The sequence below is a fragment of the Peromyscus maniculatus genome, chromosome 14 (genome assembly GCF_049852395.1).
Source record: "Peromyscus maniculatus bairdii isolate BWxNUB_F1_BW_parent chromosome 14, HU_Pman_BW_mat_3.1, whole genome shotgun sequence".
Classification (NCBI taxonomy): Eukaryota; Metazoa; Chordata; class Mammalia; order Rodentia; family Cricetidae; genus Peromyscus; species Peromyscus maniculatus.
The window spans coordinates 88325086-88351806 of record NC_134865.1 but is presented as its reverse complement, the minus strand read 5'-3'; the positions used below and the strand labels follow the sequence as shown (position 1 = coordinate 88351806).

The window sequence follows — 26721 nt, the reverse complement described above, 5'->3', positions numbered from 1 at the left end:
ACACACATACCACACGCACACACACACACACATGCACCATTCACACATACCACACACACACACCATGCACACACACACACATACCACACACACATATACACTACACACACACACATGCACCATTCACACATACACACATACCACACACACACATACACTACACAAACATGCACCATTCACATATACACACATATCACGCACACGTGCGCACGCACGCGCAGCTTATAAAATAAGCCAAGAGAACCTTTCAAAGTCAGAGTAAAACCTGTAGTACTTACTTTTGTAATCCAGACAACTGGTTTTTAATGGTCTCATGGATCATTTTAATAAAGTCAATATTCCAACTAAAGAGAAAACTAAGAAATCTTCTTCCCTGTAAATGAAAAAAAAAAAAAAATGAGAATAAGCTGGGCATGTGGAAGACTGAGACAGAGTATGACAAGATCAAGGACAGCCTAGCAACACAGACATCATCTCAAATAAATAAATAAAGGTGCAACTAAATGAAACTCATCTAATAACAAATAGTTAAGTGTTTAGCACATCCAAAGTCAGCTAGTCATAAAAAGAGGCCTGTGTCACTATCATGTGGCATGTTTGCACAGGACTGAACTGGGAAGGGCTACAGGTGGCTTCCTAACAGCAGAGACCCGTGGGGCCACAGACATTCCTCCCTTGGGTAGAACAGCAGCTGCACTGAGCGTCTGTCTTCAAGGAGCTCAGAGACAGCCATACAGACCTTCACATGGGTCCATAAACCTTTCAGCCTGCTATCATGGGCAGTAGAAAATGCAAAACCAAAGAAGCCTGAAATCTTTGTTTGACCCCATCTTAAGCTTTATTCTCACCAACTTCCTAACAACCCTGGAGATGAAGGTGCAACCCTTATGCCTGTCATCTTCCCAATGATGTTACCGTAACAACCACCCTAGGAACGAGCCCTCTCCACACACGTCCTGTACCAGTGACTGTGCTGCTGCCACTTCCCTCAAGCCACACCACGTGCTTCCTGGGAGTCTCAAGGAGCACCTGCCCTCCACAGTCAGGGTCAGAGACACAGAGTGTTCTGGTGGAGCCAAAGAAACTGGTGCTAATCACATATGCCCTATAGCCTGGGTCCTTGAGACTGCCATGGGACCAGACTTTCTACTCAGGGCTGAGACCCTGAGGAATGCTCTTTGGAAGCCTTCTCTACTGCTTCAGGAAAAATGGCTACAGACTGGTCCTTTAGGACACATGCAACCCAAACGCACTGTATTCATGGTCACCTTGCACCCTAGCAAGGGCCAAGTCCACACTCAATAACCACTACATAGTCACCTTACATAACAGAACTATTCTCCAGAAATCACGTTAATAAGATTATGTTTATTTACATTGTTTTTTAATTTGGCAGGACTGAGAATTGAATCTAGGGCCTCATGTATGCTAGGTAAGATCTCTACCACTTAGCTATAGCCCCAGCTTTAAAAATATTTCATACATAAAAGTATTTATAAAATATCATTTACAATGAGTATAATATAAAAATCATTAATACACATTCCTTTTTTTTCATGTTAAGTTCTCTAGTCCATGTGCACTTTCCACTTAAAGCACATCTCAACTGGAACTGGCCATTTGCAGTGAACTTGCTCAGTTCACTTATGGGATTGGCCCACGAAGGGCAACACAACAACAGGCCAGAAGCCCCTCATTAGATTTCCTAAATGGTAGAAAAAGAAACAGAGACAACTGTGTGATGGCAATTTTTGTGTATATGCCAATTAAACACGATTGTGTAGCCAGGGGAAGGCTCAGTAGTAGAGCACTTACCTAGCATGCATGAGGCTCTGGTTTCAATTCAAGAAACGCGTACACCCTCCCCACCTGCATTCTGCATACTGCATTCTGCATACTGTTTGGTCAACTTGACACAAGCTAGAGTCAACTGAGAGGAAGGAACCTCACTTAAAAGAATTCCTCCATAAGACTGGCCTGCAGGTAAGCCAGGGGGCATTTTCTTAACAAATGATGTGCGAGGGACCAGGCCATTGTGGGTGGTACTACTCACAGACATATGGTCCTGGGTGGTTTAAGAAAGCAGGCTGAGAAGGCCGAGGCTGGCAGATCTCTGTGAGTTTGAGGCCAGCCTGGTCTACAGAGTGAGATCCAGGACAGCCAGGGCTCTCAGAGAAACCCTGTCTTGAAAAACCAAAACAAAAGCAAGCAAGCCGGCTGAGAAGGGCTTGGTGGTACACAAGTTTAATTCCAGCACTTAGGAGGCAGAGGCAGGAGGATCTCTGTGAGTTTGAGGCTAGGTTGATCTACACAGAGGGTTCCAGGCTAGCCAGGGCCATGTAGTGAGATCCTGTCTCTTAAAAAAGAAAGAAGACATTTCAAGCAACAATATTAAAATAACAATAACCTATGCTTAATGCCTAGACAGCCAGGACTACATAATAGTTTAGAAACCCTGTCTCAAAAAATAAAAAACAAAACAACAACAACAAAAATGAATGAAGGCTGAGCAAACCATGGGAAGCAATCCAGTAAGCAGTGTCCCGCTCTGGTCTCTGCTTTAGTTCCTGCCTCTAGATTCCTGCTTTGAGTTTCTGCCCTGACTTCCTTCAGTGATGTACTGTGACTGGAGAGTTTTAAGATGAAATAAACCCTTTCCTCCTCAAGTTGCTTTTGGATGTAGTACTTTATCACAGCAACAGAAACTCTAAGACAACTTCTCCTACAAAAAATAACCTGTAGAAGTAGGAAAGAGAGATCTCAACCACAGGGATATGCTTTCTCACACTTACATATGTGTATGTGTTTGTGTAGAAAGTCTGGCCCCAGGGCAGTCTCCAACAAGTAACCAGTTTTTCACCATGAGAGGTATATATATATATATATATATTGGTTTTTCGAGACAGGGTTTCTCTGGGTAGCTTTGCACCTTTCCTGGAACTCACTCTGTAGCCCAGGCTGGCCTCCAACTCAGAGATCCGCCTGCCTCTGCCTCCTGAGCACTGGGATTAAAGGTGTGCGCCACCAACGCCCGGCGCAGGTGTATATATAATATACATATGTATAAACACTCACTCTTAATTTAAAATGCAACTGTGGCTCCTCCAGTACTCTACAACCCACCGGTTCCCACCCAATTTAAGGATAGAAATAAGCCAGGGAGAGGAAGTATGTGATCCATCAGGCTACCCAGTCCAACTGATGTGGATTAAGTCCACAGCTCTATTTTTTTTTTTTTTCTTTTGCGGAGCGGCTTTTAAAACAGGGTTTCTCTCTGTGTAACAGCCCTGGTTGTGGCTGTCCTGGAACTCACTCTGTAGACCAGGCTGGCCTTGATCTCTCAGAGATCTGCTGCCTCTGTCTCCCAAGTGCTGGGATTAAAGGTGTGCACCACCATGCCCAGTTTCATACACAGCTCTTAAAAGCTATGCTGGCTTTTCCACAAAACAGCCCATCATAAACAGCAACCCTATGAACTTGAGAAAATAATCCATTAACAGCCCATCAACAAGCCAAAAAGAAAAAACACTGCTCACTTACCTCCTCTTTCTTGATATAGTTAACATTTATGAAGCACTCGAGCAACATGTCTTTAATGTCTCTGTTTTCCTCCAAATCATAAGCAAAGCAGTATAAAGCCTGATGGATGTGCCACAACCGACATACATCTGCGACCTGAGAGGACACAGGAGAGGACAGTGGAGGACTTGTTTCCAGGCATTTCTTCTTTTATCAACGATAAAGTCGTGTCTCAAACTAAGTACATATTTTATATCATAAATAATGAAGATTATAGGATCATAAAAAAGTAGGAGAGAGTGACAACTGAAAAACATTTTAGGATGTGCAAATATTTTGTGTAGTTCTACAGAACATTTTGGGCTGTTGTTTGTTTTTTTTTCATAGGGCCTCACCTAGCCCAGGCTGGCCTCAACCTTGTAAACTGTTCTTCTTTGGCCCAGCCACAACTAGGACTTGGCAATAATGTGAAATAATCCCCACACAATCCTAAATCCTAATGCCTACCTTTATCCAGGGCACTCCTGACTACCTGCCCAGCATGCTCTAAGGTATGTCTACCTCTCAGAGGGCCACAGCTATCTCCTCCCACCCTCCACTCCACAACTCAGGAAAACGCACTGCACAGCTCAGTCCAAGAAACTCTGGTCCTTCCTGCACCCTGCTTTCTTTCCACTGCAGAACAGTGTCACGACACAGAGCTTGAGTAACCACCCTTTCACCGTCATGTGACACAGAGGACAGCAGCCACACCCCTGGGGAAAACACGCAAGAAAAGCCCAACCTTAAATCTCACCATGGATTGTGCATCACTCTTGACCTCTATACACCTTTGTAAGAAACATCTCTAAACTGGGAAGCTACAGATCCACCCCTTCCTAGCTAATCCAGCCCTCACTAAGTACTTCCTGAAGGAAGCAAACATACTGTTTTGGTCTCCAGACTTCTCCTTAGCAGCATGACAAATGCAGTCTTTCCCATGTCCTCCTTGGCAGGCAGGCCCTTTTCCCACCATTTGACACACAGATCCTGAATAGAGTTCTGGAGTTTTTGTTCAGATTCAGGTAGTGCATACAAAATACCTAAAACACAGCACAAAGATTTTCTGTTATTAAACAAATTATTACTGACTCAGACTCAATAGTGCAGTGCTATGACCTGGTCCAAGGCCTTGCTAGACAAATATTAGTTTAATTTGCCAAACAAACATCATTTATGGAATTCTAATACTTACTTTTTAAAAAAGACTTAACAAGTGTTATAAAAAAAAAAAAAAAAAAAGGTACAAAAAGCTGGGCAGTGGTGGCACACGCCTTTAATCTCAGCACTTGGGAGGCGGAGGCAGGTGGAGGGCTATGAGGGCTATGAGTTCAAGGCCAGCTTGGTCTACATAGAGTTCCAGAACAGCCAGGACTGTTACACAGAGAAACCCTGTCTCAAAAAAATAAAAATTAAAAAAAAAGGTACAACAAAACAGAGAACTTTAGACCTGGAAGCCTCACACTAATACATCCTGATATCACTACAACTCCACCAACACAGGACAGGTCCTGACCACCAACCCACCACAATCTCAATGTGCTGGCCCCAGGTTTAGGCACAAAGGTGGAAAACAGTCAAAGCAAATAACAATCAGTATATAAAATATCGCTTTTAGAAACAGAAAGGCTCAGTAATTAAATTGTTAATAATGTGCTTGTAATTACCCACAGATGCCTGAATACCATTATACAAATATAAAGCTCCTAAAGTAACTGGAAGTCTGGCAGCAACTACGATGATGGTATTCATCTAACCAGCTACCTGGAGTCTAGAAGTAAGCTGGTAGTAAAATTCACAAAGCACTGGAAAACTAACTTTTATCCTGACTGGGGTAACAAGATAATCATCAAAGAAAAAGATACTATCAACTTGGGATGGTAACATGGAAAGAGGGCTGGAGGGAGGAGAAGGAGGGAGTAAAATGATGTAATTCTATTTTGATTAAAAACATACTAAAAGCCAGGCGGTGGTGGCCCAAGCCTTTAATCCCAGCACTCAGGAGGCAGAGGCAGACCGAGCTCTGTTCAGTTTGAGGCCAACTTGGTCTACAAAGCCAGTTCCAGGACAGCCAGGGCCGTTGCATAGAGAAATTCTGTCTCAGGGAAAAAAAACAAGACAAAACTAAACTAAACTGAACTAAAATATAAAATATTAAAAATGAAAAAATATGCTAATTTCAAGAAATCAGACTAAAGCAGCATCCTAAAAATATAAAGATATCCAAATGACACTAAGACTGATTTTGATAAGAAACTCTGTTCCAGGAAACTATACCCAAGTGAACAAAGCACTCCAAAGACAGTTCTTTGTAATCCTTAAAACTGCTGTTATGTTTATGAAATAACTTTGTGTAGCAGGAACCTTAAAGAGTCTTATTAACAAAATCAAACCTGAGGCCAGGTATTGGGGTGAACTGGAAGATCAGAGAACCAGAACAAGCCACAGCTACCTCACCTCGCCGGATCCTCAGCTGGTCTTGTTTCCTCAGACTGGAGGCCTCTGAGTCCTCATCCAGAATGGGTCTCAGCTGAACTGTGCTAGAAGCCTGAAAGCTTAACCAGCCAAATGCTTAACCAGCTAAAAGCTTCTAGTTTCTGGTCCTCACACCTTATATATCTTTCTGCTTTCTACCACCACTCCCTGGGATTAAAGGCTGGCTTTCTGGGAATAAAGGCGTGAGTCACCATGCTTGGCCGTTTCCAATGTGGCCTTGAACTCACAGAGATGCAGAGGGATTTCTACCTCTGGAGTGCTAGGATTAAAGGTGTGAGTGCCACCATTTTCTAGCCTTTGTATCTAGTGGCTGTTCTGTCTCTGACCCCAGATAAATTTATTAGGGTGCACAATATTTTGGGGGAACACAATACCACCACAACTTTGTGTAAATATTTTATAACCAGGTTTTTCATTAAGTCAGACTAGTGTACCCGTTTAATAATCACAGCTTTACAGGCAGTTAAAAGTTAACAAGAACTGACTATGAGAATCAACAATGACTCCAGAGATAACAGTCACCCACTAAGAAAAAAATTCAACAACAGATTCCTGGGCTCTGTGGCCATGGCACAAACTGAGAAATCTGCAGTCAGACATGACCTTCAAAAGCACGTATTATCGTTAGTTCCTGTGGGTCCAGGCACTGTCCTGAAGAACCTGTAAGTAGCAGTAGTCAGCAACTCAGAACCCACGTCAGCGGAGCGAACTCAATTCCTCAGGGGGCCCTGACAGAAGAGAACTTGAGTGCGGAGACATACCTTTAAAGTTTTGTTTCAGATTGCCACACTGCTCGTGAAAATAGGTCACTTCTTATAAGGTGTCAGGTTAGTGCCCGCTAATGAACATGCCACTTACCATTTAATATAACAGCACACTCCAGGAGGGCCCCGTAGTTCTCATGTTCATTTATTACAGATATAGAAGCAAGAATTACAGATGTAATTGCATGTGTTATTTCTATGCTCTTTTTCTGTTAAAAAAAATTAAAACATATGTGAGATAAAATAAGAAACTTAACACTCAACTTCAAAAAAAAATCAAACAGCTACTAAATTTCTGAAATGAAGCCACCTCTAGCTTATTGTAAAAAGCAGACTAAAATTAAATATAAGTCAAATATCCTAAAAGAACCTAACACTAAGCAGCCGAACAGCAATACCAGGGCTGGTCAGCAGGTAAAATTACAGTGAGAGGAATTGGCACACTGCACATTTTCTTAACCTAAATGTTCAATTATTCAAGCCGGGCATGATGAACACATGCCTTTCATTCCAGCACTGAGGAGGCTGAAGCAGGTGAGCTCTGAGTTCAAGGCCAGCTGGGTATGCATGTGAGTTTCAGGCTGGCCAGGACTGAAAATGAGACTCTTTCAAGAAGAAAGTTCAACTAAATCTTTTCTTAGCACAGTAAAGAGGAAGTTTTTTATTTCTGAAAGTCAAATACCATCTTTGGACTGTGTTCGGATTCCATTCCATCTTCACCCTGGTCTTCCACTGTCTGCCACCCATCCACAGGGCTTCCTAACAGCGTTTCTGTCAGTAAGTCCTTCAGCCTTTGCCATAATTCTTCTTTCTGTTTCCTTGATAATTCATCGAGTAACTCACTCAAGCTGAAAGGATCAGAAGAATCTTTCTGCAAAAAGAATTTTAGAAAACACAAAATATGAAAAATTAGTTGTATTCTTCTTATAATTGTATTAATAGAAAAGTTTAAGTACTAAATTAGTTACATGTTTAAGCATTTGGTTAGTTTTCAAATCCTTTTCTAATAAGGAAAAAGAAGAGAATTACCAAGCAGAAAGCATCAAATCTCACCTCCACCTCTTCTTCCTTAGAACCTGATCTTTAAAGTTTAGAACTTCACCCACTTAAAGTCCCTAAAATCAATTAATATGTCCACACCCTCCCCAGGCCTGTCATCAGGTACAGAAGATGCTGGAGGCAAACGACAGAACAGGAGCAGCAACAACCAGCGGCTCCGATTCCCTTCCTTCCAGTTCCTTGTGCTCCAAACAGACCGTCCACATCGCCCGCCTGCTCCTCAGCCCTAGACTGCAGTCTCTGCTGAGCCAGGGAGTCCCCCGGGACCTCGGGCTTGCTAGACTCTCTTCTCGCTTGGGCAGGCTGTGCACATCTCTCTGCACAGTAAGAACAGGCGTTGTCAAAAGGTACAAAACCCAGTAAGAGGCCTTTCCAGCAGCTGCTCTGGGGCAATCCAAGTACAAGTACAGTAACAACAATAGATTATAGCCTACAGAATAAAATTAGCATCAATGAGACTATACGATAAGTTAATAAATTATAAATCATTCATTCATTAATAGCACTGACATGCTACAAAGCACCAATGAATAAATACTAAAGAAATACAGAGTTTACAAATGACAATTTTATGGCCACCATAGTAACAGACTCTGGTAAGAAGTATCCACAGATACTAAAACAAAGAGAAGTGTGCTGAGAAGCAGGTCATCTACAGTTACGGGCTTCCTCAAATTGCCCATGGTTACAAAGGGAAAGCAGGAAGCTTCTATTACAGACTGTGAACACATACTTACTCATCCACCCACTGACCCCCAAATAGCAGTGCTGTCCTGAGAGGCCGACACTGCTAACAGCTCCTGCCAAAGGAGACACTAGATCTGATGGGATTGGCTAATAAGAAAAGAATAAAAAAGACCCACCAACTCCTTCAAACTTCAGTGCTGTGGCAAGCATAGGAAGGCAAAGATTCTGCCTAGAATCCTGGATTAAAGAGCATTTAAGAGATGTGACAGCTACAGGGAGAGTCTGACACCGAGCTGGATCCTGGATCAGGAAAATATGACTATAAGAGCATTACTGTGACAACTGCTGAAACATAAATATGTACTGAAAGTAATGGTTAAAGTGCCATGTCTTAAGGATCTTAACAAAGTTATATACAATAGAATTGTATTCAGTTGCACAGAAAACTGAAGTGTGAAGGAAAACTGATGCATCTACAGAGTACTGCATTAACAAAGGTGGCCCAGACTCATCACAAATTGCCTGTTCTCTCTCATACGCAAATTCTAACTTTTAATGCTAATATGTATTATATATATAAGTGGGTGTGAAAGCCGGTGCAGGCCGTGAAACTACATAAAAGACCGTGAAGGGCAGAGAGTGGTGCTGGGGGCAAGAGAGAGCACCACAGACGTACCCATGTGACATGCAAGCAGAAAGGAAGATGCTGAGGGTGGAAGCACACGGGAGGGGAGCAGGGGAGCAGGGGGACAGGGAGACGAAGTAGGGGGAAAAACTAAAAACTCATGTGAAAAACACCAGAATGCATCGCAAGTTTAAATAAAAGTTTCAAGAAAGTGCTGGGGAGACAGCTCAGCTGGTTAAGTGCCTGTGAAGACCAGAGTGTGGATCCCATGAACTCACCTAAAAAGCTGGGCACGGCAGCCTGACTGTACTTCCTGATGTTTGAGGTGACAAGAGAAGAGGACCTCTGGAAGTTCTTGGGCTACCTACAAGAGCTTACATGGCCAAGTTCCAGACTAATGGGACACCTGAGACCTACCCGAGACCGCCGTCTGGTCTCCACAGGTGTACCCCATGTAAAATGGACATACACACAAGTACAACCCTACACAAGAATTCCAAATGTACTAGTGGTTACCAATTGCTGTATTCTTTATCCTAGAATCATTCTGTGTTTTGGAACCATTCAAGGCAGTTATAGGCATGTGACTCTGTAGGGGTGCACTTTTCAAAAACAAAGATACTTTCTTAAAAATATAATCATTAGCTGCACCCCTCCATGGGATCACAGCCCCCAGCTCCCTACACCCACTACACTGCACTCTAAGCACTAATGCTCTACCTGTCTGAAGCTAGCTTGTCTTTTTCTTCTCGTTTCTGCTCTCTTGGTTTTTCCCTTCCCACACAAGAACGGCAGGTTCTGTGCAAGCTGGCCATTTACTTCTAACTATAAACTCCCAATCTTTCTCAAAGGAAAGCATCATACTCCTTTAGCATTTGTGTTTGCTAGTGACTTAACCTGTTACTATGTTTATTATTCCTATCTTTAATGTGTCACAGGCAAGCTATGTTAGTATTGTGCCTCCAGTCCTATTTCCCCAATAAGCTCTGTAGGTTATTTGAGACAGTCTTTCTTTGTAGCCCAGCCTGACCTTGAACCCATTATGTAGCCCAACAAGCCTCAATTCATGGTTCTTCGGCCTCAGTGTTCTGGGTGCTATAACTGCTAGTGTACAAACATTCTGGTTTTTATCATCAATATTGCAAGGTAGTGGTTGTTAGTAATGCACATGTCAGAACACAGTGATTCACTCAGATGGCAAGACCCAACCAAGAGGCCTCAAACTGATATACATCTTTTCCTTAGCTCCTATCAGGTTAAACTACTGAAAACTGCCATTACAGAAATTGGCATTTAGTAACACTCAATTTGATGAAAACAAGTAAGGCACAATTCTAACACAACCACATGAATTTATTTATTTTTGTTTGTTTGTTTGTTTGTTTGTTTGTTTGGTTGGTTGGTTGGTTTTTTTGAAACAGGGTTTCTCTGTGTAGTTTTGGTGCCTGTCCTGGATCTCGCTCTGTAGACCAGACTGGCCTCGAATGCAGAGATCTGCCTGGCTCTGGCTCCTGAGTGCTGGGATTAAAGGCGTGTGCCACTGCTGCCCGGCTCACTGCACAACCTTAATCAGGATAGGTCAGGCTGGCGCAAGGCTCCCAGCACAAAGGCCCAGCTATCACAGCACTAGTGTACGGCTGCACTCTGGTCCCCCCTCTGCTCCTATACCCTACACCATACCCTCCCAGAAGAGAGCTCCCACCGATATAGCTCATGGCACCCAGACTTCTCTGACCTTCAGATATGCTGTCAATCTGTCCCATGGCCATCACCCTGGACATACCCTACAGACAGTCATCTTTTTCCCACACCTAGGCTGGTTGCTCACCATTATATCCAACCAAATGATGGTTCCACAGCAAATCTAGTACCAGTGTTAAGCAGCATTACACTCTCCAGTCCCTGGCTTGGTCCCTCAAGCTGCTCTGTGCACATGCAGGCAGACATGTGTTCCCAGAGACAAATCTTTCTTCCCTCTTCTTATTGTCTTCGGTCCTGGTTTCCCCTCCTCTGTTTGGTTCCTCTCCTGTCTACATGCTGGCTGCTCTCCACCTACTGGATCAACTCTGAACCTCCCTATAGGCTTGGGTATCTAAACATTTGGTTCCAGTCGGTGGCACTGTTGGGGAGGTTCAAGCGACAGAGCCTTGATGGAGGAAACAGATCACTAGGATCATTCGACATTTCATAGATGCTCTGACCCCACCTCTCCTTTCCTCGGCACAAGCTTGCAGCTGAGGATGTGAGCGCTCAGCTTCCTGCCGCTGGCACACCTCCCCACCATGATGGACTCTTACCCCTCTGGAAGCATACGCCAAAAATAAGCTCTTTTACACATTGCTTTTGGTCATGGTGTTTTACAGCGTCCCACCTTGGCTGCCTTTCCTCCTTGCATCTATCACTGCACTGTGGCCCTGCCAGCCCTCTTCAGGTTAAAACACAGTCTGCCTTCTCCAGTCCTTAGGGATCCCTTCAGTCCAATGACCTCTTTGGTTCACTCCTGTTTATCTTCTACTTTTTACCTCAGCGTAAAAGTGGGTCCATTTAATTCTAGAGAATTTACTTATCTTTTTAAAAATAAATATTCACCCCCTAAGAACTCACTGAGAGAACTGTATTTCACTTGGGGACATGATTTTAGAATATTATTTATATCCAGAGTCAAAACTATAGTAAAAGTAAATCACACAACTTACGTCAAGTTGAACAAACTGCAGAAACTCTTCAACCAGTTCCTTAGAAACCGCTTGGACAAATGTCTCCCGTTTTTCCATGACAGATGAAACTGTTCTAAAGGAGCCTGTTTTACAACCCTGGTGGGAAATACAATCAGACCAGAACTTAAAAGTGCAAATTATCCCATAAGATTTAATTTGATAGGAGCATTCAAGAAGAGTGAGACATTTTTATACCACTTCTGGAAGACAGTTTCTAACATTCTGGCACAAAATTGTAATAATCTGAAAAAAATATTTACTTACAACCGTGAATGAAACTACCAGCTAAGGAACCGCCTCGGGAATCTTACTTTCTCTTCAAATGCTGGCAAGAACTGACTCATACAACTGGTTCAAGCTGATCCCCACAGCTGAATTCTTCAGGCTCCTCTTCTAAAGTGCCTTTCCTCCAACAAGATCCCACCCAACAAATCCTCCCTTGTTTTTCAAGTGAGAGACTGTTACTTGGAATGAAAATCACAACAGCAGCCCTGAGGTCACCTGGGAGCTTGTTAGAGGGTGTATTTGTGCCTCCCCTCAGCATCCTCCTCTCCACCCCTACAGGATAACGAGAGCTCAAGGGACCTTGTTCATTCTCCTTCCTGCCTGAGATCTCCCAGGAAATCCTATTTACCATTACACCTGGTGCTAGGATGGTCTACGCAAAACACATAAACTTAACGACAGTTACAGCATATTTGCAACACGGCCTCCCACCTTAAAACTTAAAAATCTCCTATATCTTTACAATACAGGAATATGGAAAATTACTGGCAGTAATTATGGGGACAGTGAATCACAGTAAATATACATTCCTATTGTAAATTGACTAAAAGTAGAAAATAACCTCAATGTGACAATTCCTCACATAAGTAAATCTTAAATACAGCCACTTCACCCCCCAGTTCAAATGGCCGAATTGTGAACCAACACTTTTTTTCTGATGGATAAAATGGAAAGGAAAGGCAAGAGGACCCGTATCGACACTCTCCTAATTCTGGTTACTGTTCTTGTTTACTTCAGCGCATGCCTTTGGCAACTTAGCCGTGCCGAATAACGTCTACAGCCGCTAGACTCACAAAATGCTCCTCCACTTCTTGTCTCTTTCATTATGAGTTCAGAGCCAAGAGTCTCCCCAGATCAGTCCGAGGTGTAGGTTCGGGGCCCACCTACGTCATCCCAAGCACAAGCCCAGGGTCCTCGGCAGTGACCCTCAGGTCCTGGTCTGCTGTGCCCTCTTCCGGGGTCCTCCCGCCTCAGCACCCAGGTCCCTGTCTGAGCTCCTCCCCGGTCAGCCGGGGTTCAAGGCTGAGCAGCTCCCCGGTGGGACCCCGGTTCTGGTCCCGGGTCCCGCTCCGCAGCCCGCCAGGGTCCTGCTCTGCCCTCCCGCAGCCCGCCCGGGTCCCGCTCCGCAGCCCGCCCGGGTCCCGCTCCGCAGCCCGCCCGGGTCCCGCTCTGCCCTCCCGCACCCCCTCTCTCACTCCACAGGCGCCCGGGACGGGTGACGGCCGCGGACAGGGGACCCGGCCGGGCTGCGTCGCCCCGCCGCGGCCGCCCGCCGCCCGGGCCTCCCCGTAGCCCACCCGGGACACGGCGCAGCGCTCACCTCACCGGGGACCCATGGTTTCCCGCGCTCGGACCAGATTCAAACACACCCGCGCACCGTCCCGACGCGCCCGCCCTCCGCCCCGTCACCAGTCGCCGCTCTCACGAGAACTGACGTTGACGGGCCACGCCCACGCGCGTCAGGCCCCCGCCGGCCGGGCCACGCCCCCCGCCGGCCAGGCTCCGCCTCCCCGGCGAGGCTCGCGGCGGCCCGCCCGGCCTCTTTGGCGCGCACGCGCAGGGCGGTGCTGGTCCCGACGCCGCCGCCCTCCGTGGGAGTGCTGGCGTTACTTCTGCGTTTCTGGCCCGCTTGCCGGTGGAAGATCGTGGAGCAGACGGAGGAGAGAGAGAGAAGAAGGGGAGACGAGGAATAGCGCCGGGAAACAGGGGGAGAGGAAGGAAGGAGAGTAGTACCAGGAGAGAGACAAGAGGGCGCTGGGGAGGAAACGGGGAGGACCGGAGAGGAGAGGAGCCAAAGAGGCAGAGGGAGGACTGTGGAGAGGAGGAAGAAGGGGTGTGATGTCAGGGCACCCCCAGGGAGAGGCTTCAGGAATGGGAAGAAATGACGTGTGTTTTCTTACGAGTCGTCCGTCTCAGGAGCTGTCTTACAGCATGGCACAGATAAGGACATGGGGAGGAGCCCGCTGAGGGAGATGGGAGCCCAAGCCTGCTTTCCCAGGATTCAACAGCAGCAATGGTGCTCAGGCTCTTGGCCGGGACTGGGCAGCGCTCAGCAGCCTGGAAGAAGACTGGTCCTAAGCCTGCGTCTGCTCATGCCCCGTCCTCTGTGGACACCTGGAAACCAAAGCCAGCCCCCCAACCCTCTCCCCGCCCTGCAGAGCCCTCTCTCCCTCAGCCAATCCCCCTTCCCAATCCAGCTCTGCTCCAAATGAAGTTACTGTTATCAGTTCCTGGAAAATCTTTTCAGAAATATTTCCTGCAGTTTTTTTTTTTTTCTTGCTCAAAATGTCCAGAGTGAGTTTCTGTTGCCTGGATTGAACTTAAAGGACTTAGGTGTTACCCAGAGGCAGCCTGCCTACCCAACATAGGACCAGATGTCTATTGACTGAGAAGGCCAAAATAATTTATGTTTAACTTGATATAGCCAAAGTGTAGTCTCAACGGTATAAAGTGATAGTGGGGAGAGGGAACTGGTTAGTTAGGAAATCTGAGGTAGTAAGCAGAGCCAGAGACGGGGTTGACCCACCATAGCAAGCCGTCATCTGTACCTCTCACCTGCTTCATTATACAGGGGCTCCTTAATGTCTGCCCACCTCTCTCTCCACAATTCCTCGATCCCTACGGTCCCTTGAATTTGGATACCCCACTTTTCCACTCACAGTTTCATCTACAAAGTTCGAAGAGCCAGCCTGAGGCTAGACTCCCACATTCAGATTTGCCATCACTATTCTAAGCATCCTGCTCACTCCCATTTAGGTTTGACTCCTGTCCAAAAGAAATCCCAGTTCTCACTGCCTTTCTCCCCTTCCTCACTCACTTTTGAATTCCTGACTGGTACACTTCCTGTTAAGAAATGGATGATGAGTTTAGCAGTGAGTTCTGAATATTCAAAGCTAGTGACATAGACAGGTGAATAATAATTCTGTGCTTCCTTGGTTTGCCATGTATTTAAAAAACAAAACAAAACAAAAGTGAGAACAGGGCTCTTGATGTAACTCAGTTGGCAGAGTGCTTTCCAAACTTATACAGTGCCCTGGGTTCAACTATTAGCACTGCATAAACAGATGGAACATACCTGTAATCATAATACTCCCGGGATGGAAGCAGGAGGAACAGAAAGTAAGGTCAGTATTGGCTACACAGTTCAAGACCTGCCTGAGATAAATGAGATCCTTTCTCAAAAAAATAAAAAACAGGGCTGGAGAGATGACTCAGTGGTTAAGAGCACTGGCTGCTCTTCCGGAGGTCCTGAATTCAATTCCCAGCAACCACACGGTGGCTCACAACCACCTGTAATGAGATCTGGTGCCCTCTTCTGGCCTGCAAGAACACATGCATGCAGAACACTGTATACATAATAAATAAATAAATAAATAAATAAATAAATAAATAAATAAATAAATAAATAAATAAATAAAATAAAAAACAATCATACTATCTACTTACTTACGTTGTGGGGTATCCACCAGAGAAGACTGCTCTGACTTGGGTGTAAGCCAATAGAGAGCCTGTATTAGCCCACCGGTGACTCCACTGGGTGTTCAGGATCCCAGCATAGCCCCAAGCCTTTCTCTGAGTGAGCTTTTAAACACAAAAACTATGCCTGGATTGACATACTTCAGTGAACAAGAACCACTAGTCAGAAGCAGAAGTACAGAATCCAAAATGCAAGATTAATACATTCAGAGAATTTCGGAGATCTATGGACTTTGATGGGTTTGTTCTTGGTTTAGTTTTGGCAGGTAGTACTGTCTACGTGCTGAGTTCTACAGCCTGAATGGTACTTTCATCACGGAGTCAGCTGTGCTATGGTCTGCGGCCTGTCACATTCCCCATGTGAATGAGTCAAATTGAGTCCAATCCAGGTCTGAGGGCGGTGGGGGTTGGACCTTGACCCTGTATTCATACCCATAGTGCAAAACACAAGACTCAAGAGTATGTAGAAGGGCAGAGAGTGGAAGTGCCTGGAGCCCAATAAAACCTTAAATTCAATGGCTCCATAGTCTGGAGACAGGTCATTTGGTAGCAATGTCTGTGGCTTTCACTTTCTTGACCTGAGTGTGGTGGATCCATGATGTAATGCCAGCTACCACCACTGCCTTAGGAGTGAAGAGAACCACCTTACAGGGTCCTTTCCAGGTTAGTTCCAGTGCCTCTTTGGCTACTCACTTGACCCAGATGATGTCACTGGACTCAAACAAGGGAAAACGTGGTGGACTCAGAGGTCAGCCAGCTCTCTCAGATAGTCCTGAAGAGCCTGTATGGGGAACTGGGGGTCTGTACTGTCTTGAGAAAGGAACAGTTAGAGAGTTCTGACAACTGCAGGTCTCTGAGCCTGGGAAGCAGTCGGGGAGGTCTTTCAAACTTCATCTCGTAGGAGCAAATCCCTCCCTAAATGAGGTGCAGCGGATTGAAGCAAAGCAAAGGAAACGTATCCATCTTTTGCTGTGCTGTGATCAGGGTATTGTTAGAGTTTCTTTTGATGCCGTGTTTATTCTTTTTACCTGGTCAGAACTCTGAAATTTATATGCACAATGAAGTTTGCAATCTATGTCTAAAGCTTTAGCTTTTAATTGATACATTGCTAGGGAGGAAGCCAAATCAGGGACCAGTTCCTGGAGGAGCTTGTTAGGTACTATCTGAGCAGTTCCAGTCTGGACGGGGAACCCTTCTGCCCACAAGAAAAGGTATCTATAAAAACTAGCAAGTAACTTTCATCCTCCCCCACCAGGCCAGATCTGGGCGAAGTCAGTTTTCCTAGAATTTGCTGGTGTGTTGGTCCCTCATTTGGACCCCTTCCTGGGTAAGGGCTCTCTTGTTTTGGATTCGCTTGAGCACAAACCTGGCATTTGTCTGAGATACCCCATGCTAGGCTGTCCATTGTAGGTATAATATGCCTTGGTCTGAACAACTCAGAAAGTTATGTGGACCCCAGATGAGCAGCCTGGTGAAAGTTGGTTACCAGAGTCCTGCTAGCTGTTTCTGGGAGAATGATCTTTCCTCTGGTGTCTTCCATCAACCAGTGGGTTTTAACTGTGTGTTTCTCCTTACCATAGATTCAGGTAGTACTAGGGCATGGCACGTCATTAGACTATCAATAGGCCCCAAGGGTCTTAGGGCCATTTTCTGTAGGTAGTCAGGTCAGCAGCCCAGCAGTGGAAGACAGCAATTTGCAGGGGAAGCCAAACACTCTCTAGGAGGGCCAAATTTTTTTTGGGTGGGTGGGGGATCAAGGTGATGTTTTATTCTTTTAAAGTACCTTCAACTATGATTTTTTAATTATTATTAAGAAATTTTCGGGGGCTGGAGAAATGGCTTAGAGGTTAAGAGCACCGACTGCTCTTCCAGAGGTCCTGAGTTCAATTCCCAGCAACCACATGGTGGCTCACAACCATCTGTAATAAGGTCTGGTGCCCTCTTCTTGTCATACATGCTATATACATAATAAATAAATAAATCTTAAAAAAAAAAAAAAGAAAAAAGAAAGAAATTTTCTATTCATTTTACATACCAACCACAGATCCCCCTCTCTTCCCTCCTCCCACCTCCCAGCCTTCCTCCCCAACCCACTTCCCATTCCTACCTCCTCCAACGCAAGGTCTCCCACAGTGAGTCAGCAGAACCTGGGTCAGGACTTTTTAATGTCCTTTTCCCCAGCATCGAGAAGCCCTCTTTCTCTATAGGTCATACCATGGACATGCCAGGTAGTGATAGCATACTGATGGTCTGTGTAAATGGTGGTGGACTTTCCTTTTCCACATTTGAAAGCCTGGGTCAGATCAATCAGTTCTGCTCTCTGGTCTGAGGTACCTGCCTTGGGCCCAGATTGTTTTGGTTCAAGTCACCACTGTACCTCCCACCTACCTGGTTTCATTGTCTCTTGACAGTCATGGGTGAAAACCTGCATCATCCAGCAGAAGAGTAGCAGGATTGATGGGGGTCGGTTTCTCAAACAGGACTCAAGGGTGAGCCAGGAGAAGAGGCTGAGGCTGGGTCCCACAGTCATTAGGTAGCCAGAGTTCTGGTGCTCCTCGGGGAGGGCCTCAACCACATTGTGGGGTGCTGTGAGTATAAGATCTTGACCCAGAGTTAACTTGCTTGCTTTCTCTCACTAAACTAGCAGTGGCCACCACAGCTCTTAGATAGGTAGGCCATCCTGTGGCTCCAGGAGCCAGTTGTTTGGACAGATATGTCACAGGGCATTGCCATGACTCCAAAGTTTGGGTTAATACCCCTTTTATATTTTGTTTCATGGACAAACATATGAAAAGGTTCTGAAAGATTTGGAAGTTCTAGGGCTGGAGCAGAAGTCAGAGATGTTTTTAAAGCCTCAAATGCTTTTTGTTTAGTCTCAGTCCAGATTAGAGGCTCAGTGCTCCCCTTTGTGCTAGTGTAGAGAGACCTTGCTATTTCCACAAACTCTGGTATCCAGAGGCAGCAATATCCAGGAACTCTTGAACCCATCTCTTAATCTTTGGAGTTGGGATCTAAAGAATGGCAGCAGTCCTACTCTGAGACAGGCTCCTTTTGCCTCCCTTCAGCTGGTACCCAAGATAGATAGGCTACAAAGTTGGGTTTTCTTAGCTGACATTCTGTAGCTCAAGGTCTGTAACTCTTGCAGCAGTCTCTCAATGGCCTTTTATCATCTATTTTCCAAGGAAACCTCTGACAGCAGGGCAGAAGCCTGCATTTAGTGTCTTTACATCCTGAGACAACCTGGTCACCCACGTTAGTTACCCACTGCAACCTCCCTCTGGATCTGACCATTTAAAAGCAAAGATGAGTTGATTCATCTCTGCCAATGGGAGATGAAGGATGTATCTTTCAGGTCCAAGACAATGTACACCTGTTTCTCTGGAAGAAACAGAATCATGAGAAACAGAGTTCCCAGGTATAACATGAATTTTAAAAGGTCTTATAATAATAAAAAAAAAAACTCAGAGCCAGATATTGGAGTGAAAGCTGAAAGATCAGAGAAGCAGAGCAGCCAGCTACTAGCTTACCTCTGAAATCCTCAACCTCAAGAGAGTGAGTTCCTGTTTCCTCACACTTTATATACCTTTCTGTGTCCTGCCATATTACTTCCTGGGATTAACAGTGTGTGTCCTTTCGAAGCAAAGACATGAGATCTCAAGTGCTTGGATTAAAGGCATATGCCACCACTGCTTGGCTCTGTTTCTTTCATGTAACCCAGTGAGGCCTTGAACTCATAGAGATCTAGACAGATCTCTGCCTCGTGAGTGATAAGATTATAGGTGTATGCACCACTGCCTGACTTCTATGTTTAATTTGGTGGCTGGCTCTGTCCTCTGATCCCCAGGTAAGCTTTATTGGTATACACAATATATCACCACACCCAGGTTTCTTCATAGGCGGGAGAGGTATATTCCACAGTGACCAGCCTAGCACCAGGATGCCTGTCTCCACAAGCCAGGAAATATAGACTGCAATTTCCCCCTTTTAATCCCAGGTTCATTGGGTATTGTTTAATCTGGACAGGGATAGCTGAACTGATTATTTGAACAATTATAGGAACTTGGTGTTGGACCAGTCTTGGGGGTCGGGGTTGGATTTGTCCATACCCCTGGGAATCTTTGTTGTTAATCTGAGAGATAGACCAACTATAGTTTTTTTATTAAAGGCAGAACTTTCAGCTAGGAGATATTCTTCTGACAGTGTAAGACACCCAAGTTTTGTTGGGTATCTGAAGTCTAACTGTGTCATCATCAGAGAAGGTGATGGTAGCTTTTAGTTTATGCAAAAGGTCTCCTCCCAATCAGTTCTCTGTTGTTAACAACGGTTCTCTGTTACCTTTTGAGCTGCCTCCAGCAGCTGGGACCTACTTACACCTTTAACTTTTATAACTTTTTTTTCTAATATCTGGGGCTGACTGGTTGACACGGGAAATCTTTTTAGCAGCTGTTTTTAATGCTCTTTAAAAGGACTTAGCGAAAACTGTTTAAAGTATCCTTGGTCAGATTGGACAGAAGGGAAAAGTCTGTGCTGCTCAGGGCACGTCGTCTAGCAGCAATCCCGCTGCCAAACCCAGAGGCAGGTTTCCTGTTTTTTGTTTTTCTTTCTTCAGAGAATGGTGGGTTTCGAGTTTTCCAACTGTACAGATCATTGGTTAAAAAGAAGACATAAATCATAGAGGAGAAAGGAGTGGAACTTTCTCTGTCCCTTCGGGGTCAGCCCAGGGGAGATTTTCCCCTTCCCCAGGGCTGCTTAGAGCAGGCGTAGAGAGGAGAGGAGAGGATGCTCACATAGGGGAACTATGCTCCCCTCCCTGGCAGGGAGCCCTGGATGAGAGGCCTGGCTCCTCTCCACTCCACACAAGGACCAACTCTGACCGTGAGCAGGAGCCAAGCAACAAAACCAGCAACCGCTCCCCACTCCCTGCTCCTGGAATGGAACAGAGAGGTGGGGGTCTGTTGTTGTTTGTTTGTTTGGTTGGTTGTTGGTTTTTTTTTTTTTTTGCAGGGGTGGGGGGGTGTCTCTGGAAAATCTGGCCTAAGTAAAAGAATTCAGGTCCCTAACAGGAGGGGGCATAGGTCTTAAGCTGGGAGTTCTCACACCAGAGAACGCCACTGGTCAATATAGGGAAACAGAACCGAGAGAAACACATAGAAAGACACGCGTGCACATTCAGATACCCAAACAAACAGAGGGATCTGGTGAGATCTCACATGGATCCCAGACACTGGATCAGCAGCTGCGTCTGACCTCTCCTATGTGTTAAGCAGAAGGCATCTTACCCAGACTAACCTCTGGAGGTGAAAGACTTTCTAATTTGTTTCCTTTTGGAGTAGAGGTGCCAGACCCCTTCAAAGCATTAGGCAGTGACTGATCAAAGGGATCCCTGAAGACCTGGAACATCTCAGGTTGTGCACCCCCTAGAGTTCCCTGACCACCTCACTCTTTCACACTCTAAGGGGCTCCAAGACCGCAGTATCTTGAAGTCTGGGCTCTGGGGATCTTGCTGGGGCCTCCGGATATGTTGTGGGGTATCCATCAGAGAAGACTGCTCTGACATGGGTTTAAGCCAATAGAAAGTTTTTATTAGCCGGCCAGTGACTACAATAGGTGTTCAGGATCCCAGTGTAGTCCCAAGCCTTTCTCAGGGTGAGCTTTTAAGCACAAAAAACATGTCCTGGGTTGACATACTTCAGTGAACAAGAACAGTTAGCCGGAAGCAGAAGTACAGAATCCAAAAAGCAAGAGTAGTACATTTAGAGGCTTTCCGAGATCTATGGACTTTGATGGACTGGGTCTTTGTTTCAGTTTTGGCCAGTGGTGCTGTCTATGTGCTGAGTTCTACAGCCTGAATGGTACTTCCATCATGGAGTCACCTCTGTTCTTAAAACCTTACAATGTGGCTAATGAGAAAGGGCAGAGTTAAAATTGGACCTCATAGCAACAAATTATAAAAACAGACTGACATAGTTAAACTTTGATCATGGCAGTATCTTTACTAATGGGTCCAATGTGAAGTGCACAGCCTAGAAATGAGTTTATTTTGAATTGCATGGGTTAGACAATTACCTGACTCGGATTCAAATGATGTGAGGCATACAATGGATCTGCAGTCTGACTCCACAGCAATCCTCTCCAAGGAACACCACTGCTATCAATTCCTTGAAAAATACACCCAGAAATATGTTCTGCCATACAAAATTCAGAAGCATGTGTGGTAGCATAAGCCTGTAATCCCGGGAGGCAGTCAGGAAGCTGAGGCAGGATGGTGGGTAGTTGCAAGCCAGACTTGGATACATACAGAAAACTTGTCTTTAAAAATCAGGTCTCAGCCGGCCAATGGTGGCGCACACCTTTAATCCCAGCACTCGAGAGGCAGAGGCAGGAGGATCTCTGTGAGTTCAAGGCCAGACTGGTCTACAGAGTGAGTTCCAGGAAAGGCACAAAACTACACAGAGAAACCCTGTCTCGAGGAAAAAAAAAAAAAAAGATCTTTAGGCAGGCGGATCTCTGAATTCGAGGCCAGCCTGGGCTACAGAGTGAGTTCCAGGAAAGGCGCAAAGCTACACAGAGAAACCTTGTCTCAGAAAAAAAAAAAAAAAAATCAGGTCTTAAAAAAAAAACAAAAACCAACACCTTTTTTAAAAAAATATTTTTTCTTTTATACTTTTATATAAAAGTATTTAAAATTTACAACTTCATCATAATTGTGCCTAGGAAATGAGCACAATGAACTCTTATTATCAAGGAGCCAATAGAGTCCTAATCAAAGTGAGTTCTTCAAAGCTATTCTGGACAAAACCTTCCAGTGTGGGGTGGCTATGAAGGGTTCTTGCCCTCTGTGACCATCAGAGCTGAACAGGACCCCGCCAGTGATGAGTCATTGATTCCGAGAAAGGCTCACAGCTTGTGGCTAATTAGGGAGTGGTCATAGAAACATTTCTTTCCCTTTGGTGGTTTCCTGCTATCCGATTTCTGAGAGTAAATTTGATACAGATAACAGATCTTCAGAGGACAAGAATCAGAGAAAAAGCAGAACTGAAAGCTTCCGGCGGGCCCGCTAGCTGGGCTCAATACTCCGCAGTCCCCTTGCTGACCGGGGGATAAGCCATGTTCTGGGACTCCCCAGTGATGGAAGAAGGGCTGACCTGTGGGAAGCCCTTGGAAAAGGGACAGAGGGGAGGAAGACGGAGTCTCCTGGATGTGGCCACCCACGTCTCAGCTGAGTGGAACAGGGAAAGAGCTGGGTGTCCAGGTTCAACTGTGACCTCAAAATCAAGTCCTACTCTTTCCTCTCCCAGGCTGTAATCCCCCTGATGTCCTTGACCTTTCTAGAAATGAACTCAAGGGACGAAGTGTGAGGAAAGGTGAGCCTGCCCGACAGTCTGCACGGTGCGGCAGCCACTGGCTTCTGAAAGGGACTGGGTGAACAGTCTTCATCAGCAGTACATTTTCTTGCAAGAAATGCACGTGGTGTGGTCTGTGTGGGGCGAATACTTTCCTACCACTAGGACAACGGCACTCTTTTCATCTGCACTGCCCTATTGTTTATGCCAGCAGAGAACGGTCAGTCCAGATCTCAAGCCTTCCCAAGGCTCACAAACACTGAATCTGGATTTGTATCACTATCTCCCATGGGAACTCTGGCTTGACACAGTTTTGTGAAATATGCTTATAAGAGGCCTATGAGGGTGCTAATGACGCAGCTCAGTGACAGAGTGTTTGCCTAGAACCAACGAAGCCCTGGGGCCGGAAGTGACAGTGCATGCCTATAACCACAGCAGGAGAGCTGGCAGCCTCAGCTATGTGGTCAGTTCTCTGCTGGCTTGGATACCTGAGACCCTGTCTTTTAAGAAAAGTGACCATCACTCGATCTTCAAATTTTCCTTCCTTCTTAACTGCTTCAGCAACTTAAAAACCTTATTTATATGCCAGTCTAAGTCATTCAGAGCCACCACAGCCTCTCCTAGCTCACTCGGATTATACCACAGAGCCCAACAAAGCCATAAAGCCACCAGTCTTGGGTTCCTCCTGAATTAACTTCTCTCTTAACTCTTTTAATGAGATAGACCTAATTCAGTCCAGTGCACCGAATACCAAACACTGTCTCCCTCAAGCCCAACTTCCACAATGATGCCTGTATTTCCTCTGTTGTCTTCTGGTATTTGATATTCATGAGGACCACAAAGAGTATAACCAAAAAGTGTCTAGAATGGCTTGTATTAGCCTGTTCACTCAAGGCTGATTTATCTCATAGTACTTCAGATCTCAGAACCTTAGTCTCCAGGGGTAACAAATGTTTGTATTACTGAATTTCTGTGCATCTACAGCACTCAGGCTGATTCTATATGAAACGTTTTATAGAGGGTCAGCAGGATCTCCAAGGCCCACTGCTAACACTTGTGAGCATGAAATATCCCCCATACCACAGATAGACTAGGGACAGAGGTAAAGTTAAGGAGTTTCAGGGAAAATGTTTATTTTAGATGTACATGTGAAACTTTTACACTTATGGCCCTTGTAGTTGGGGAAGGCGGGGGGGAGGGGGGGTCCCAAGACCAGGGAAAGGAAGAGAGGATGGGGAAAGGTGGAGAGATCCCACCCTCAGGAGTAGACAGGTAGGGAAACTTAGGCTGCTGGTTAACAGGAATACCTCTCTGGAGTCCTTTTGACTTGTGACAGGTGAATTCAGGTTGATTTAATCCATATTGAATTGCAGATTAGAGAAAGGGCAGTAGATTTATGTCTTTGAGTTATAGCAAAAGTTTGGGAATCCAAACAATAACATAGGTGGGGAAAAGAAATCTGAAACAATTTTTCATATACCTTAAATTATTTTCTTAGACCCATAAATCATTTTCTAAGACCCTCACAACTTACTTAAGCTTTCAGAAATCTTCAGACCTTGAAACATTTTTAATTTGCATTTTAAATTAAAATTTAATTGATTTTAATTACAGACTTTCATAGTTTACTTAAGCTTCCATATCCTCAGACCTTCGTAACTTGTATTTACATACTTTAAAACATTTTCTTAGACCGGAACTTGGTCAATAGGAAAGGGAGGGGGTTGTATAGTGGAGACAGGGTTAGTTCATTGGCATACATTGTAGGCTTGGGTTCAGTTTTGTAAAAAAAGTCTTCTAGAAGTTGAGAGAGAGAGAGAGTGGGAATAGATTGCAAGTGGGGATCCCAGAGTTCATTGGCTAGATTTAGAGATGAACAGAGAGGCTGCAGCAAGAGCATGTGGACAGGCCAGCCTCAGATGGTTTTGTCTAGAGTTTTGGAGAAGTAAGTGACAGGGGCAAAGGTCAGTCCTAGAAAGTGCTTCAAGATCTCAAGAGTATAACCTTGTTTTTTGAAAGTGTAAAGATGGGAAGGTCTGCATAGACCTGGGAGGCAGAGGGCTGTGGCTGAAAGGAAATCGTTTTTTGAGCTTAAAGAATTGTTTGTCGGGGCTGGAGAGATGGCTCAGTGGTGAAGAGCACTGGCTGCTCTTCCAGAGGAACTGGGTTCAATTCCTAGCAACCACATGGCAGCTCACAACTGTCTGTAACTCCAGTTCCAGGGGATCTGACACCTTCACACCAATGCACATAAAATAAATTTAAATAAATTACTAAAAAATAATTATAAAAAAAAGAATTGTTTGTCAATGGGAGGAAGAGACTCATGGGGAGATCTAGAAGTGACTTGGTATAAAGGAGGTACTAGAAATGAGTTTCCAGGGGCTGATGAGTGGAAGAAATTAGCTATTTCCAGAAAGGAAAGCAGTTTGGATTTCATTGAGGGCGGAGATAAGGAGGGGTGATGGGCAAGACAGTCTAAAGTGAGGTGGTTATGGGTTGGGGTTAAAGAGAATCCAAGATAGGACAGGGAGAGGAGAGTTGAGCTTCGGAAGGTGGGATCTGGTAACGTTTGGAGCTGAGGAAACTGAGGAGTGAGGGGGTGTCAGATGGGCTCTCAGAGTGGGAAGGACTGCAAAGGAAGAGGCCATCTACATTCTAAAGTAGGCTAAGGGAAAGGGGGGGAAGGCAGGCCAGGTCCCTAGGACCTGGAAGGGGACCATATGGAAGGGGACCACAGGATGGAGAGGGACAACATCAGTGTTAATGGTGGGAAGGTCTTGGATTGGGCCGGTTTTGTTTTATTATCATCATCATCATCATCATCATTATTATTATCATTATTATTACTGGACTGTCAATATGGGAGTACTGTAGGGTGGAGAATTGGGACATAGAAACTGCTTGGATAAAAGGGATTGGATGATGGGTTTGAAGCCTCTGAGGCTGGTAAGGGTAGGGAGTATCGGGCTTTGGAGATACAGGCAGAAGGGTTTTTTGGTGTAACAGAGAAGGGTTTATGATGAGCAGGGAAGGAAGGGTGCTATCCCATACAGTGTGGCTTACTAAAGAAATGGGCAGAGCATAAGAGGGGTTTGGAATTTCGAGAGTGAGAGGCTGAGGAAAGGAAGAGGAGGGGTGTGGGCGTGGGTGTTAATTTTGGAAAGGGTATCTCCTAGTAAGGGAATAGGGCATGAGGGAATGAGGAGAAAGGACTAGGGAGGAAAAAGCCTGTGAAGGAGCAAGTTAAGGGTTGAGTTTGGAGGGGTCTGGAGGACCGGCCGTGCACTCTGACTACGGGTGATAGAGAGGGGTGAGTGGGGTGAGTAAGGAACGTGATGAAGTGACTTGACACAGAGGTGAGATCCTAGGCTCTGGGACAGTGATTGGTGTGGATTTGGGCTGGTCAGATCCCCAGAGATCTGAGAAGGATAAATTACAGTCAGAGGCATGGTCTACGTATCAATTAAAATGACAGTGACTTTGTCATTACTTAGACAGTAACCGGAGGTTCCTGAGGTCTGGATGGAGTGGAAGGTCTTCAGCTGTCATGCAAGGCAGTGAGCCTTCGGCTGTCAGACTCAGGTCAGAGAGATTGTGTGTGTGTGTGTGTGTGTGTGTGTGTGTGTGTAGGGGGAACTTGGGAAAACTGACCTCACTTTGACCAGGCAGAATAGGGCAATTAACCCAAGAATGTTTACAGTTTGAGC

The 26721-nt window shown here is 45.3% G+C and overlaps 1 protein-coding gene across 3 annotated transcripts in view; it reads right to left on the bottom strand.

Moving 5' to 3' along the window:
• Positions 1-26721, bottom strand: part of Ncapg2 (non-SMC condensin II complex subunit G2) — an 86057-nt gene that overhangs the window by 57611 nt on the left and 1725 nt on the right. Inside the window, exons 1-7 of one of the 3 annotated variants that reach the window (XM_006988297.4) lie at positions 13513-13660; positions 11886-12002; positions 7501-7689; positions 6913-7027; positions 4447-4601; positions 3541-3675; positions 279-373 (exon numbers count right to left, since the gene is read on the bottom strand). In XM_006988297.4, the coding sequence (XP_006988359.1) occupies positions 279-373; positions 3541-3675; positions 4447-4601; positions 6913-7027; positions 7501-7689; positions 11886-11963 (767 nt within the window). In that variant the 5' untranslated portion in view covers positions 11964-12002; positions 13513-13660. Of the gene's footprint in view, positions 1-278; positions 374-3540; positions 3676-4446; positions 4602-6912; positions 7028-7500; positions 7690-11885; positions 12003-12217; positions 12371-13512; positions 13661-26721 lie in introns of those variants that run through there. The other 2 variants (XM_016006766.3, XM_076551565.1) reach the window with 2 other exon arrangements.